The sequence below is a fragment of the Doryrhamphus excisus genome, chromosome 1, assembly GCF_030265055.1.
Source record: "Doryrhamphus excisus isolate RoL2022-K1 chromosome 1, RoL_Dexc_1.0, whole genome shotgun sequence".
Taxonomy (NCBI): Eukaryota; Metazoa; Chordata; class Actinopteri; order Syngnathiformes; family Syngnathidae; genus Doryrhamphus; species Doryrhamphus excisus.
The window spans coordinates 27344673-27361758 of record NC_080466.1 but is presented as its reverse complement, the minus strand read 5'-3'; the positions used below and the strand labels follow the sequence as shown (position 1 = coordinate 27361758).

At 43.8% G+C, this 17086-nt stretch overlaps 1 protein-coding gene across 6 annotated transcripts in view; it reads left to right on the top strand.

Moving 5' to 3' along the window:
• Positions 1-2: 2 nt before the first annotated feature.
• Positions 3-17086, top strand: part of LOC131099206 (disks large-associated protein 2) — a 118574-nt gene continuing 101490 nt past the window's right edge. For 4 of the 6 annotated variants that reach the window (XM_058046037.1, XM_058046028.1, XM_058046063.1 and 1 more), the window contains exons 1-2: positions 3-353; positions 608-662. In XM_058046037.1, the coding sequence (XP_057902020.1) occupies positions 336-353; positions 608-662 (73 nt within the window). In that variant the 5' untranslated portion in view covers positions 3-335. Of the gene's footprint in view, positions 354-607; positions 663-4648; positions 7489-12326; positions 12421-17086 lie in introns of those variants that run through there. The other 2 variants (XM_058046054.1, XM_058046046.1) reach the window with 2 other exon arrangements.

Sequence of the window (17086 nt, the reverse complement as noted above, 5' to 3'; positions counted from 1 at the left end):
TAGCTAAGAAGTTGTGTCTGCATCAACATCAAGTGTGGTTGCAGACTTTAGGGTGGTGGGTGGTGGTGGTGGTGGGGGGGAGAAAATGGCGTCAGACGAACTCGTCTCATGGTTAGAGACATCAACGCCACATCTGGACGGGTACCGGACTCCAGGAGGTCTGCAGATGATTCCGGACTACTGGTCTCGGCTTCTCCACCGAGGTTCATCATGGAGGGGGTCCACGCACATGTTTCCCGCCGCGCGGATTACTGACCTCATCATCGCGGAGGCATGATCGTCGCTCAGTATCAGAAGTTATCCCGGACAGGAAGTCACCTTCACCGTGGACGAACATGTCAGGCATGAAGAAGGTGACGTAGGACGACGTTGTTATTGTTGTCATGCACACTTCTGAAAAACAGTATATGGTCACTGCCTTTTGTATGTTGAACAATATGGTGTGTGTGTGTGTGGGGGGGGGGGGGGGGGGGGAGTACAGTTCAACCAGTTTGAATGCCCCCCATTTTTTTCCCAAGATGCCTCTCATTCAGCAAATGTTTGCACTGGAGTGACTCAGCTGTATTGTACTATTATCTGTCACACCTATCTTCCTCATGTGTCACAGGTGTTACCATGGTTACTGCAGACCCACTGCTGTCTTTTCTTTGACAAGGATTCAGGTAAGATGTATGTAGGAGTGTGTATGTGTATGTGCCAGATATCTAGCCTGCTGTGAGCAAGATTTAAGATTATTGCCATTGGGCTACAATTTACTATGACAGAAACTGGGATAATTGCACCTCGGAGAGTGGGGTGGGGGGTAAAAAAGGACGCAAGTCAGGGTTTTTTCCCACTCACTACCGTACCCAAGTACCATAATGTCTAAGCCTCACCCACTAAATTAAAAACACTCACATTCATACCCATGGACAATTTGGAGTGGCCAATTAACCTAGCATGTTTTTGGAATGTGGGAGGAAACCGGAGTACCCGGAGAAAACCCACGGGGAGAACATGCAAACTACACACAGAGATAGCCGAGGGTGGAATTGAACACTGGTCTCCTAGCTGTGAGGTCTGTGCGCTAACCACTAGACCGCCGTGCCGCCCTAAAATAAAAACACATACACCGAAATAGGTTAGTAGGAACCTACTTTGTAGTAGTCAAACAACCATTCACACTCACATTCATACCTATGGACAAATTTGGAGTCGCTAATTAACCTAGCATGTTTTTGGAATGTGGGAAAAAAACGGAGTACCCGGAGAAAACCCACGCATGCACGGGGAGAACATGCAAACTCCACACAGAGATGGCCGAGGGTGGAATTGAACCCTGGTCTCCTAGCTGTGAGGTCTGCGCGCTAACCACTCGAGCGTTGTGCCGCATCTTCTAAATAGTTATGTTCATAAATCCCTCTTAATTCCTTCATCACACACTTTGTCAGCCTCTCTCCCTCTCTCTTTCATTGTCGCTGTCGGTGTCACCCGAGGCAGATTATCCCTTTAACTGGAGCTGTCCCCTTCATCACACAGTATTCCAGCCTTCCGAAACCCTTTGGTGATATAGTCGATTTTTTTTGACACACTATAAACCTTGCAATTCCACCTCCACTTGATGTTGTCCGTCACTCGTTAGCGCTGCTGTTTTTTTCTTTTCCATCGGAGTTCATGTGCTGTTGGTATGATGTTCTTTTCCTGGAATGCAACAGTCACTTTTATTGAGTAAATAAAAGGCGGGGCGGGGAGCGGGTGGGTTACGGGTTGTCCGTCTCGCTTGTGGCATAAAAAAAAGTTTTTGTCTGTCACGTTTTGTCTCCCACAATGTTCATAAAAATAACCTGCACATGCAACATTAGCCAATTATGAAGTTAGACCGTGACGTCATCGAGACCCCCCCCCCCGGGGATTATTTTTATCCCAATAATCACATATATGAAATGTTCATACCATTTCATCTGTAGCGCGTCAGTGCATAATTATTGCGTCGGCTGCTAAAATGCATTAAAACACGACACTGCAGGGTTTAACCAAGACTGTAATTTACAGAGCTGTCTACTTCTCTTTATGTGTGGGTTTAAGTGCCTGACAAATATTGCAGTGCATCATGGGAAAGTCTTAAACCCAGCGTGACCCACAAAGAGTGAATCAATGATTCTGACCCCACATCAGCTTGAAGGGGGGTGTCGGCTGCTGTGCTTTGCAGAGAAGTTCGAGATACTAAATGGCGGATTATACTGGTGACATTCAGCGGAGGCGTCAATAAAAACACATCGAGGGTCCTCAGGAAAATCTGGCTTACATCAGCACAAACATCGGTCGGTAAACCCTGATCGGGTTTGCATCAAGTACGCCACTGATGCAGTACGGGATTTGTTGAAGTAATTGCCCATAACTTTTGCAACGAGTGAGTCTTTATATTCTCCGGCTGTCTAGCTACATTAGAATATTTATGAGTGAGGCCGAAAAGAATCTATTTGTGGTGGTCAAAATGTATTTGTGGCGGGCCATCACAAATGAATGTCACCCACTTGTAATGCGACTTAAACAAAGCTGATAATCCATGCTGCTGACTGTTTCTATTCCATTACTGTTCCATTGAAGTGGCAATTTTACGATGGATAAGTTGGGCTAAAAACCGAGTTAGCACGGGTGCCATGGCTTGGAACCAATTACAATACAAACACTGAAAAATGCTTAGTGGACATGTGGTTATGTGCATAATTTTATAACATGGGAATCAAACCATTCATTCATTCATTCATTTTCTACTGGTTTTCCTCACGAGTGTCGCGGGGGGTGCTGGAGCCTATCCCAGCTGTCTTCGGGCGTGAGGCGGGGTACACCCTGGACTGGTGGCCAGCCAATCACAGGGCACATATAGACAAACAACCATTCACACTCACATTCATACCTATGGACAATTTGGAGTCGCCAATTAACCTAGCATGTTTTTGGAATGTGGGAGGAAACCGGAGTACCCGGAGAAAACCCACGCATGCACGGGGAGAACATGCAAACTCCACACAGAGATGGCCAATGGTGGAATTGAACCCTGGTCTCCTAGCTGTGAGGTCTGCGTGCTAACCACTAGACCCCCGTGCCGCCCGGAATCAAACCAATTGGCCAAAATATCACAATTTATCATAACATCAGTAACTATGACTCTCCAATTCTTTTACAGTATCTCACAAAAGTGAGTATAGCTAATACAAACTGTACAAGACTACTTTACAGTACATCCAAGTTTCATCCCTATGGGACTACTGCTAAGCTACTGCTTATAGCCACTAGAGGGCATATTTGAATGTTTTTTTTTAAATCTCCATGTTACCCACAAGTGAAGAAAAATGATGCCTTGCCCCCGCACCATGGATTATATCAAAGGTGTAATATCTGACTTTGCACTCATTTAGCTTAGGAATGATTGTACCGTACATCTTTATTGTCATGCTAATTCAATCCATGATTAAATCCCAATGGGCTGACAGTAGACTCAGTAGACGTTTGTTCCAGACAATCTTGGGAGTTCATTTTGTGATTTTCCTGGCTTTGTCAGCAAAAAAAAATATTAAAAAATGCTCACAGTAGGTTTGGGGAAACACTAAATGGTCTTGTTTGATGTTTGGAACATAAAGAATTGCTCTCTTATTAACTTCTAAAGTATTCAGTACAGTGTTGAATATGAAATACCTTCTCTTTGAAGACTCCTATTGTTAAGAATGAATGGAAGTTCATTCATTCATTGCTTATCCTCACGAGGGTGCGGGGGTGCTGGAGCCTATCCCAGCTGTCGAGAGGCTGGGTACACCCTGGACTGGTGGCCAGCCAATCACAGGGCACATATAGACAAACAACCATTCACACTCACATTCATACCTATGGACAATTTGGAGTCGCTAATTAAACCTAGAATGTTTTTGGAATGTGGGAGGAAAACCGGAGTACCCGGAAAAAACCCACGCATGCACGGGGAGAACATGCAAACTCCACACAGAGATGGCCGAGGGTGGGATTGAACTCGGGTCTCCTAGCTGTGAGGTCTGCGCGCTAACCACTTGACCGCTGTGCAGCCCTGTCTTAAGTTTAGAACTTAGTTAGCTCGGTAGCTTGCTATATGCTATGACTTAACGTCCCTGCAGTGATCGCCTAGCTAGCACATTTTTGTTGCGCTATGGGATGTTAACAAAGAATGATAGGAATTTAAAGGTGACTATAGGGGTGTTATTTCATGTCTACGGGGCTCTAATAAATTGCAGCCAAATTGCATGTTGAGTACTATAAATGCAAACTCCATACAAAGATGGCCGAGTGAATGGAAAATTTTAGTGGTCAAATATGGCAGAAACAGGCTGGGAAGACAACATTTGACCACTAGGTGGGACTGTTTTCGCTGAAAACATTCATTCATTTTCTACCGCTTATCCTCACGAGGGTCGCGGGGGTGCTGGAGCCTATCCCAGCTGTCTTTGGGCGAGAGGCGGGGTACACCCTGGACTGGACTGCGGGGACTGTATTCGTTTGTTCACTAATTTTGGACAATGAGTGATGTGATGTCGGTGGACCTTTTGTGTGTGTGTGTGTGTGTGGGGGGGGGGGGGGGGGGGTGAGTCAAGGTGCTTGTCAAGCAGGAAGCGTTTCAAAGGCGAAGGCTGGCTGGTGAGAAGAGCGTAGCGGAAGCACGGGGAGAGTTAGAGGAGACATTGTGTATGTAGTACTCAGCTTTGGTCTTGAATGGTTTCCACACAATCAGAAGACGCCACGCAGGCTCGTCATCTTCATCCAACAATTACTCCACACTTTTTTTTCCAGCTCGGCTGTGTCTCCTTTTATCGCCTCTTCACTTTTTTGTTCCATTGTTGGGACTTCTTGAGTCACTCGCTCCAATCTCTTTTAGCAAAAATTGCACTTAAAAGAAGAAACAATCAGAATATTTCAGATTTTGAATCAGTATCCGATTATTGGACAATTTTAGCTAATTTAGAAGAAGAAGATGTAGCTTGGATTCACAAACAAGTCAAATGCAAGATATTTTTATGCTTTGATGAATAAATACATGAATCGGACTGCCAAGGTTGAGGATTACCGTATTTTCTGGACTTTAAGTCGGGTAATTTATTTTCCAAACTACTTGACCAAAACAGAGATTATGTCCTCTTGGAAGGCAAGTTCTACCAATAAAAGAATAGATAAGATGTGAGATAGATATTCTAACACAATGGTTATTCAGCTACACAAAAAATAAACATGAACAGAAAAGGTGTCCAGTGTTTATGTAACATAAACACTTTTTTCATTTATAAGTCGCTCTGGAGTATAAGTCACAGGAACAGCCAACCTATGGAAAAAAGACTTATAGTCCGGAAAATACGGTATATACCAAAACTCACTGAGCTGATCAGACCATCACCTCACCAGGGACGCAACCAAAAGGTATCCAGACTAGATTCCTGTGGCACCCCAACTGGCTCCTCCCAGATAACCAAGCTCATCACCCCTACATTTTAGTGTAAGTTCAGCCCCCCTGCGGAGGAAAGGAACGTCCAACTCTTCTATATTTGCCCTTTATAAATCTCAGGATCATAGGTCATAGGTCACTGTAGGAACAATCAATCGGTGAATCGAGATCAAATCGTTGACTTCTGGCTCAGCTCTCTCCACCTTGACGATCGGGTAGAGTGCCAACATTACTGCAGACCGATTTGCCTGTCGACTTCACTCTCCAGCCTTCCCTCACGTGTGAACAAGAGATACTTCATTCCCAACCCGAAGGGCTGGAATGCACCCTTTTTCCGGCTGAGAACCATGGCAGCGGGTTTGGAAATGCTGAGTCTCATCCCAGAAGGTCACATCTCGATGAGCCCATCAGGACCTCACCATCTGTAAACAGCAGAGCTGAGATACGTATAGAAATTCTGTCCATGAAAATGATGACCAGAATGGGTGACAAAGGGCAGACAATGTTCACCATGCGAAACAGCCCCCTCCCCCCTTAAGTATTTTATCCATTTTCTATGCTGCTTATTCTTACTCGGGTTGCGGGTATGCTGCTACATGCTAACCATGTGACCTCTGCGCAGTCCTTTTTTATTTCATTCATTCATTCATTTTCTACCGCTTTTCCTCACAAGGGTCGCGGGGGTGCTGGAGCCTATCCCAGCTGTCTTCGGGCGAGAGGCGGGGTACACCCTGGACTGGTGGCCAGCCAATCACAGGGCACATATAGACAAACAACCATTCACACTCACATTCATACCTATGGACAATTAGGAGTGGCCAATTAACCTAGCATGTTTTTGGAATGTGGGAGGAAAGCGGAGTACCCGGAGAAAACCCACGCATGCACGGGAAGAAACATGCAAACTCCACACAGAGATGGCCGAGTGAATGGAAGTTTTAGTGGTCAAATATGGTAGAAACAGGCTGGGAAGATAACGTTTGACCACTAGGTGGAACTGTTTTCTCTGAAAACATTCATTTTCTACCGCTTATCCTCACGCGGATCGTGGGGGGTGCTGGAGCCTATCCCAGCTGTCTTCCAGCGAGAGGCGGGGTACACACTGAACTGGACTGCGGGGACTGTATTAGTTATTAGCCAATTAACCTAGCATGTTTTTGGAATGTGGGAGGAAACCGGAGTACCCGGAGAAAACCCACGCATGCACGGGGAGAACATGCAAACTCCACACAGAGATGGCCGAGGGTGGAATTGAACCCTGGTTTCCTAGCTGTGAGGTCTGTGCGCTAACCACTCGACCACCGTGCCGCCCTACTTTTTTATTTCACTTTCTAAAAAAAATATGATTTGGAAGCAATGGAAAAAGTTAGTCACTGATGACAGAACGATACTCGGGTTGAAGATTTGTTCGACGTTTTATGACAACTCCAGTCAGTATAGTCCCACACGGCACCGAAACGTGGGAAAATAACCCACGACTCATCAAAAGTGACCATAAAGCCGTCAACGCAAAGGAGACGACGTGTGAAAAGGAACATCAGCGTGCATGCTGATGTGTGTGTGTGTATGTGGGGGGTGTGGGGATGAAGCGCATGGCGCAACAGAGCTGCAGAATCCCGAATCCATCCGGATGGAGAATCCACATCCTGGTTTTGCGGTGATGTGTGGGAGCCTGTGGAAGAAGCGGCTCGCACTGCTGCAGTGGAGGAGTAAATGCGGAGCCCAACAGTGCTCCAGGTGATCCACAGCAGCCCAGCCCGGCACACTGCTGCCTCCTCAGCCTTCCCTCTCCTCCTCCTCCTCTTCCTTCTCCTCTTCCTCCTCCTCCTCCTCCTCCTTTTCCTTCATCTGTCTACGCTTCATTTCTCTGAGGGCTTTTGCAAAAAGAACAGAAAAACAGGAGAGCCCCTGCTTTTCCCCCCCCCTCCTTCTAATGTTCTCTGATGTGAAGCACCTCTTCTCGTCGGCTGGCCACGGCGTCCCAGTCATCGTGTGATGACACACAGCATATGTGCTCCGATGTCTCCGCAACATAGGCTCGCTGCACGGTAAGACCACTCTTCTGCGTTATTTCACAAAAAGGGAAGATTTAGTGTCACACTGTTGCTTGCCTTGAGTGTGTGGATTTAACAGGTAGATGAGAAGTTGCCTCCAAGGGTTAGCCGTGTCTGATTTAGACATAGTCTTCAGCTTTGGCTCAATTCTCATTCACAATGTCCGTACAGGTTGTGTGTGTGTGTGTGTGTGTGTGTGTGTGACACAATCCGGCAGGATGGGAGGGATTGCCCCAGAATCAGCCTTTCTCGATGGGCAGCAAGGGGATATTTATCGCAACAATGTGGCTAAACAGCTACATCAATCTTCCTGCCACTATGGCGACTAAACCGCATTGTCTTATTCAACAATATTCATCATTATGTAATCATTTTTTTATTGATTTTGGCCAAAGGGGGGGTGAGCAAAAAAAAAACCTATACTCTCAATTAAACGTGACGTGTTTTTCATTGATGGAATGAATTTATGATGAGGTGAGAGGGGACAACAGTGAGGTAGTTGTGTGTGGGGGGGTGGAGGGAGGGGGGGCACTACTCTACATCATGCTGGCCACCTACTGAACTATGTCATGTGTTGCTTCTGGCAAGCTCAAAGTCTCACGTGATCTAACGAAGGTTCACGCCATATGCCTACCGTATATCCAAATTAGCAATGGAGCTAAAGCGCTACTGGAATAATATCAAAATCCTGCCTCCTATTCTCTGTGAGGGATTCTGGGTTTTTGGGTTTCTGTGAGTGGGTGTCGTAGCTAAGTCACTGGTGCCGTGAAAATGGAAAAAAGATGCAGGGCAACGTCCGTATGGCAATGCATCATACAGTATAGTATTCATATTTCTGTACAGGTTAGTACAGTAAATATTGTATGACGTATACAATAAGTCTTTATTATTATTAGCATATCATGATGATGTCATATCGTGGGTTTAGTTTTCATACGTTTTTGAATTTGGCACCCCCTATCATCATGAGCTCATTATGTTGTTCCAACTATGTACACGAGATACAATCAGAACTCTACCTGTTGTGCCCGAGAAGAAGAAGATGTAAAAAGAGGGATCAGTGTCACAGGTATTCACTCCCCTCTTGATTGTGTCTTTCAAAAAAAAAGCAACTAGTGACAATCATTGCAACGTCTTTTGGTCTTAATGGAGACGCATGAAAGCAAGTATGGCTCTTCTCAACGAGCAGCGGGTCCAGCCTTGGACTCTCCCGCCATCTAAAAGAACCGCAATTACATGCACAAGGTTTTAGATGGCGTCATCTTCTTATAAAGTGGAACTTGTACACTGAATTTTGGACTAACTTGGACTTCAATTCCAATGTTTTGGAACAATACCAAGCTCTTGTGAGACAAACAGGAAATGCGTGATCGACATGTAACCAGAAACGGAACTTATTCACAGCAATGGAAAAGGTCTGTCTCGATACAATAACAGCAAAATCATGAATTCACTGTCAATAAAAGGCATTAATTGTATGAAATTATACACTAGATGCGGAAATAGCATGTAGCGGACAACATAATGACTAAGCACATTTTCTATTTCACAGCTAAAGTGCAATTTATGACAGCAAAGAAACCATAAATCTCAAAAACGGTTGTCATGCTACCCGTCAACAGTCACAATACTAATTAATTACAGCAATACTGATTAAGTACCTTAAGGTGACAGCATCATTTACTTCATTTTAGTTTTTTTTTTTACTTTTAGCAGAAGTGGGAGAAAGTCACTTTGTGTGTGGTTTGTGGCAGATTCTGCCGGGGGAATGTGTTGTCTTGTCGAAAATAATATAGAAATAATATAGAATACATTTTATATTTGACTCAACACACACTGAAAATCTCAGTCACCAGACTGAAGTCTGAGTCAGGTCCCCAGACACTGATGTCAGAGTCCAAGTCTGTTTTTTTTTTTTTTTTTACTTTTAGCAGAAGTGGGAGAAAGTCACTTTGTGTGTGTTTTGTGGCAGATTCTGTCGGGGGAATGTGTTGTCTTGTCGAAAATAATATAGAAATAATATAAAAATACATTTTATATTTGACTCAACACACACTGAAAATCTCAGTCACCAGACTGAAGTCTGAGTCAGGTCCCCAGACACTGATGTCAGAGTCCAAGTCGGGTTGCAAGTCTTTGATGAAATTGTCAAGTCGAGTACAAAGTCATCAAAATTGTGACTCGAGTCCAAATGTGTGACTTTTAGCAAACCATGGTAAACTAAACTTCTGTTCATAAGTACACAGCATCTTCGTAGTATATCTATGTAGATTCTCAGAAGTCAACCATCATCACGGAACACAGAAGCTAACACCACGTGTCATTTAATCATCCACTTATGTGGAAGTTTCCACAGTGTGTGACCGAGGTGGTTATCGTCAATAGGATTTTCAGAGACTCTGAGCTCACTGAAGCTTCTCTGATCCTCCAGAGGCTACACAAGCATCCCCATACGCCGCATTCAGGTGGCTCAGGGAAATTCTTGGGAGCTTTCTGCAAGCAGGCCCTAGAGCAGTGGTCTCAAACTCAATTTACTTGGGGGGCCACTGGAGCTAGAGTCTGGGCGAGACTGGGCCACATCAGGTTTTCCAAAAAAAAAAAAAAAAAAAGCGCATTTATTAAAAACAGAAAAATGAATAAACTTTGCTTTGGTTTCGATTTTCTACAAGAAAAGCTCTGATAAAACATTCCACTGTTCTCAAATATCTTACTTTTTATTTTTCTACACAAAATAAGATGAAAAATAAATAAACAAATCAAGAATAAAGAAAATCAATCAGTAATAAATAAATAAATATAATAATAATAAAACGGCAAATAATAAAAACTTAAGAAACCACATATAGTTGGTGGGTAGACAAATTATTTTTTTCAGATTAAAATGAACAAAGCATTATTAGAGCCCTGTAGACATGACAAAACACGACTATAGTCACATATAGTATACTATATAGTATAGACTATAGTATACTTTTTTTTATTTACAACATATTGCGCAACTGCAGGGTCTTGAGACACATGCTAACTCGCAAACTAGATAGCTAGCGACCTAAACGGTAGCCTTCAAGTTATTTCCTTTAAACTTAAATAACCAAAACACTTACCACTTCCACACGGATAGGGAGGATAACTATTAACAGTTATTTAACCTTTAACATGAACATTAATCAAACGTAATAATTTTTTCTGGGTACATGATACCATACAGCATCCATATCAAACTTGCACGGGCCGCACTAACATTAAACTTTCATATCAAGGCGGGGGCCTCAAACTAGTGTCCTGCGGGCCACGTTTGAGACCCCTGCCCTAGAGGCTAAAAGGGACTTCCTGGAAGGAATGCAGTTGGTGACTAGATAGACAGCAATCTTCCATTAAGACCCACTAAGAAATATGGAGTTTCATATTTGTGTTTGTGTATCTAGTGGTGGAACATTTAATAGTACTGTGCCGGCATGCAGTAGTAGAGATTTTGCAAGGTATTTATAGTAAAGAAACAAAGTTCTACGTCTGGAGTCATGGTGACTGGCTGTAATATCACACTTCAGCACATTCAAATATACGTGTCAGTCACTCCTTTCGGGCCGTATCGCTCGCTTGCTGAGTAAACAACCCTTTGGCTTAAAAGTCGGAGTTTAAGATCCACCCTGCAGTGTGTCTGGTTATGGTGACATTTTCATCTTGTCAGACCACATTTGTGTCACACACAGCAAAACAGCAACTGCAAGAGCAGTATAAACAGTATAGATGTCTGAACACAGAGGTAGCGACAGTGTTTTTTTTTTTAAATCAATCTTTTTTTTTATGTGGAAATGAATATGAGATGGTGTCATATCAGTAGGTTCGATTCCTATCACATCACTCTGTGTATATTTGCCAAGGTTGTGTTTTTTATTACATTTTGTCAACAAGAAGAAAAGCCAAAACTACTGACTGTTTTCCACTCCATGGGACTTCACATAAAAGGCTGCGTGGCTATGAGTGAATCACATGACACAACGTGGCTGAGTGGGAATTGAACCCACATCAAATAATATATCATACACAATCATAATACATCATAGAAAAACAGAAGGTGTCTTGAGTGGATCTTGCTGCCACATCACACACACCGGTATTTAATCTTGACTCGGTTACAGTATGTTTTGGTTAGAGTAGCGCCTTCTACAATGGATTAATACTATTAATAATGCATACTTGCAACTTAGTGAATTTTTGGTTAAAAAATGTTGATTTTTTTTTTCTTTGAAAATTCATCTCATCGAACATAAGTTGGAAATATTTTTTAAAAAATATGTTGTATATGGGGGGCTGCACGGTGGTCGACTGGTTAGCATGCAGACCTCACAGAGACCAGGGTTCAATTCCACCCTCACCCATCTCTGTGTTTTTGTTTGCATGTTCTCCCCGTGCATGCGTGGGTTTTCTCCGGGTACTCCGGTTTCCTCCCACATTCCAAAAACATGCTAGGTTAATTAGCGACTCCAAATTGTCCATAGGTATGAATGTGAGTGTGAATGGTTGTTTGTCTATATGTGCCCTGTGATTGGCTGGCCACCAGTCCAGTGTGTACCCCGCCTCTTGCTCGAAGACAGCTGGGATAGGCTCCAGCACCCCCCACGACCCTCGTGAGGAAAAGCGTTAGAAAATGAATGAATAATAAGATTCCTTATTTATAAATGGAACATTTCCACAGTTAGAGACCTCTAGACATAAACTAACACCCCTATAGTCACCTTCACTCTCATATTGTATTACCCAATACCGTAGATGTTATAAAAGTAAGTACGCCATTTAAGACATTTAAAAAATTCCGCTCATGTGTGTTGCAGAAAATGTGTTCCAGATGTGTGGCGAACAGGAAGTGACATCCGGGGGTTCAAAGTTCAGCTGGGATAGGCTCCAGCACCCCCGCGAGGATAAGCGGTAGAAAATGAATGAATGTTGTATATGTGGTTAAACGTACAGCACACATGTATTGTACAATGTTTTCTTTTTCCCCATCAAGCGTGGATATTTTGCACAGTTCGGCAGTCCTTGAATGCACCATAGTGTGCTGTTACTGGCTACGACTTGACTCCGATTCCATATTACATTATCGTTGTGTCAAAATATACATTTTTATGAGCGTATCACTTACTAGCATGTTTTGGTGCTGGAACTGCTCCGTATATTCACTTATGGATATAATCAGTGATTTCTCTTAGCCTCTATTCTAAAGTTATCCGATTAGTTGGTCTTCCACTTCACAGGAGATGGAAATATCCAGAATCCTTGATTCCCATTTTAATCCTTGCTAGTGTTCTTTGCAACATGACCATGTTAGGTAGCGAGCAAGGGCGTGTGGGCGTAGGAGTGAGTGGAAGAGTGAGTTTTGAGAGCGCTCATCGGAGTCAGCCTTCTATTGGAAGCAAAGTGCGCAATTGATATGATTATGGTTATGTGCTAGATCATACATAACCATTCTCCGGGGGCTTCTTTGACCCCCGTGTATACTACTAAATATGGACTCCAGAGGCGGAGAAGATAGGACTCGGGTAGTATCAGCAACGTCTTGAGTGTCACCTGCAGCTCTGCGGTTCAACCTTGAATTTCTTACCGCAACATTTATTTCTTGGCGCTCTCCAGCTGTCCGTCACCGAACATCTGCCGATAAAGGGACAACATCTGACCTTCACAGATAGCCTCATAGACTCCAATCAACCACGAAACAACCAGAATCCGAGTTAGACCGTACCAAAACCGACACCTACAGTACTACAGTAAAACCGGGGAGTACAAAAACCGAGGTTCCTCTGTATTTGGGATGTTTCCTTCACTTAAAGATGCAGGTCCAACATCTGCCGATAAAGGGACCACACCTTCTCTTGTAGCACGTGACCCACACAGATAGCCTCATAGACTCCAATTAACCACGAAAAAAACAGAATCCGAGTTAGACCGTACCAAAACCGACACCTACAGTACTACAGTAAAACCGGGGAGTACAAAAACCGAGGTTCCTCTGAATATGGGATGTTTCCTTCACTTAAGGATGCAGGTACAACATCCGCCGATAAAGGGACAACACCTTCTCTTGTAGAACGTGACCCACACAGATAGCCTCATAGACTCCAATCAACCACGAAACAACCAAAATCCGAGTTAGACCGTACCAAAACCGACACCTACAGTACTACAATAAAACCGGGGCGTTCAAAAACCGAGGTTCCTCTGTATTTGAGATGTTTCCTTCACTTAAGGATGCAGGTGTGCATGCATGTACTTGGCGGTTTGAGGAGAAGAATCTGCTAGGATTAATAATGAAATCAACCTCCTGGTGTGTGGCGTTATTCTTTGGCTTCCCTAATGAGAACCAGATTCATCTTCAGTCTCTGACAGTATGCTGAGCGGGAAATGTTGCTCTTCTGCCTGTTTCCATGGTGATGCTCATGGAGCTGTAACACCCCACCACCTTACCACCCAGTCCCCCCCAAGCCCCCCCCCCTCCCCGCTTCTGCTGTACATACCACCCGGTATGGCTTCATACGTGGGATTTGGGCCAGTGTGTGTGTGTGCGTGCGTGCGTGTGTGTGTGTTAATAATAGTGCGTTAAAAGGTATTTTCACATTTATGTGTTACATTGTGTGCTGTGCAAGTGTTTTTTTTTCATGTTGTGGCTGATAATTTGTAAATATGTGTGCTGCTTTGCCATTGACAATCCATAAACGCCAATGTGTGTGTATTTGTGTGTATTTGTGTGTGAGATTTTGACTCAGAGGAACGGCGAGGACGAGCGTGAAGCTTGTCATAAGGAGAGTGAGAGGGCGAAGAAGGTCAGGAACAAGAGGGAAAAAAAAACAAATAGACGCTTGATATAATGGATACTGAAACCTGTAAAATGTTGTGTAGTAGTTACTGTATGTGTCCTTGAAGGCAGCACTGGAAAATCCTATGTAACAAGCTTTCCAAAACCAATCCAAGGTAGGTCGAGGTACCACAAGTAGTTAGATACTATATATTTTAAGCTTCTATTCAAGAGTTCTGATGTGGGCTGTGTTTAATTTCATATTTGGGAAATGCCTCAGGGCCAATAAAGAACAAGCTGTGGGCCGCAAATGGCCCCCAGGCTGGACATTACACACCACTGTTACAAAAGAGCTACTTTTATCCAGATCCACTAAAAGTGGGAGTGAGCTAAGGTGTGTTTATAAAGGTTGACATGGCCAGCTGGGTCCGACTCTGACGGTTAGATACCGTGCTCACACGTGACATGTGTCCACATGGGCAATTCAGAGCGCTAATGCTAATGTGCTAAACCACAGCTTGGTTAAGCAAAATGTTTCATATTCTGGATCGTCTTTGATATTTTTGGAGAACCTGTAGAAACATTTTTTTTTGTGGGGTTATATGCACAAACGCTGAAAAATTATCCTCTCTCGCAATCCTTTAAAAAATTCCTGTATCCGGATGACATTCCGGATCACCCCTAAAATTTAATCAGTTCTTCCACTTAGAGCCTTTCAAGTTAATCTGAAGAAACAGAACCTGCACTTGGCAGACGTCAATATTTAAAGCATTCAAAAGACACCTTTAAAGACATCAATGAAACCAAGTATTCTACCCTGGTCACTAGGTGTCAGTAAAGCGACCGTTGAGACACAAGCACCAGGCTTGATCGCCGGAACAACAGGCTCATATTGCAGGTTTTAATCTTCTTGAGAGGCATAATACTATTATAACTACGGCTGCGGCTGTAACTTATGCCAAGCTAAAACTCAACTTTGAACCCACGGATGTCACTTCCTGTTCGCCACACATCTGGAACACATTTTCTGCAACACACATGAGCGGAATTTTTAAAATGTCTTAAATGGCGTACTTACTCTTATAACATCTACGGTTTTGGGTAATAGAATATGAGAGTGAAGGTGACTATAGGGGTGTTAGTTTATGTCTAGAGGTCTCTAACTGAGGAAATGTTCCATTTATAAATAAGGAATCTTATTATTCATTCATTCATTTTCTACCGCTTTTCCTCACGAGGGTCGCAGGGGGTTGCTGGAGCCTATCCCAGCTGTCTTCGGGCGAGAGGCGGGGTACACCCTGGACTGGTGGCCAGCCAATCAAACAACCATTCACACTCACATTCATACCTGGACAATTTGGAGTCGCCAATTAACCTAGCATGTTTTTGGAATGTGGGAGGAAACCGGAGTACCCGGAGAAAACCCGGAACATGCAAACTCCACACAGAGATGGCCGAGGGTGGAATTGAACCCTGGTCTCCTAGCTGTGAGGTTTGCGCGCTAACCACTCGACCGCCATGCCGCCCGGAATCTTATTATCCATTCATTTTCTACCGCTTTTTCCTCACGAGGGTTGCGGGGGGTTGCTGGAGTCTATCCCAGTTGTCTTCGGGCGAGAGGCGGGGTACACCCTGGACTGGTGGCCAGCCAATCACAGGGCACATATAGACAAACAACCATTCACACTCACATTCATACCCATGGACAATTTGGAGTCGCCAATTAACCTAACATGTTTTTGGAATGTGGGAGGAAACCGGAGTACCCGGAGAAAACCCGGAACATGTAAACTCCACACAGAGATGGCAGAGGGTGGAATTGAACCCTTGTCTCCTAGCTGTTAGGTCTGCACGCTAACCACTCGTCCGCCGTGCCGCCCGGAATCTTATTAATTAATATAAATGAATTTATCACCAATTAACCACAATCAACAAAGAGTCACTGTAGTCTGTACTCCAGTATCCTACCAGTACAATCAAATGCATTATGATTGGTCCATTTGTTGCCGTGATAAAGTGAAGTCTGCATGTCCTATTTATAGTCCAGGTGGTCCTCATACTACAAATGAGTTCCGTTTCCAGACGATGATGTCAAATCCAAGTCTGCAGTCAAGTGAATGTTACAATTCTATTCATCAGGTGGCCTAGTATTGCATCCACGTATTAAAATGCTACTGATGCTAATGTCTGCTGTGTGAATAAGCAACAGCTTACTCACAATAGCAACTCCGTAAGGTGATAATATGACAATGTGCAAATTATATGCCGATTCATTCATAATGAATGCATGTTCAAACGGTGCGGGCACACAACTACTGAGAAAATAAATGATCTATTTCCCTGGCCGGTACTATTTCCTACTCCATACACACAATACTCACACACACACACACACACAATGCTGCTCCCGTCACTTCACCTAGCATTCTCCAAAGCTCACCAGGATGACTGAAATATTGTTATGAGGTTCATACAAAGGAGCCCCACTCTGCCAGATGACGTAATAATAACCGTAGTTACAGTTCACAGTTGCTTGGATACACCGAGATGGCGGCGAAAAACACTCCATCCAGGTCATGTTGTCTCTGTCACCACGACAACCAGGAATTTGTGCATCAACCGATCAACTGCTGAATATGAATGAATGATGTGTATTTTTCTTGGAGGTGTTGAACACACGTGGAACACAAACACAACAAATGCTTACACTCTAATATAGTACATCGTATGTACAGTATGTGTTCCACGTGTTATTTTTGGTTGAGGTAGGCACCTCCCTCGGACGACTAGCAGCCCTTATTAACT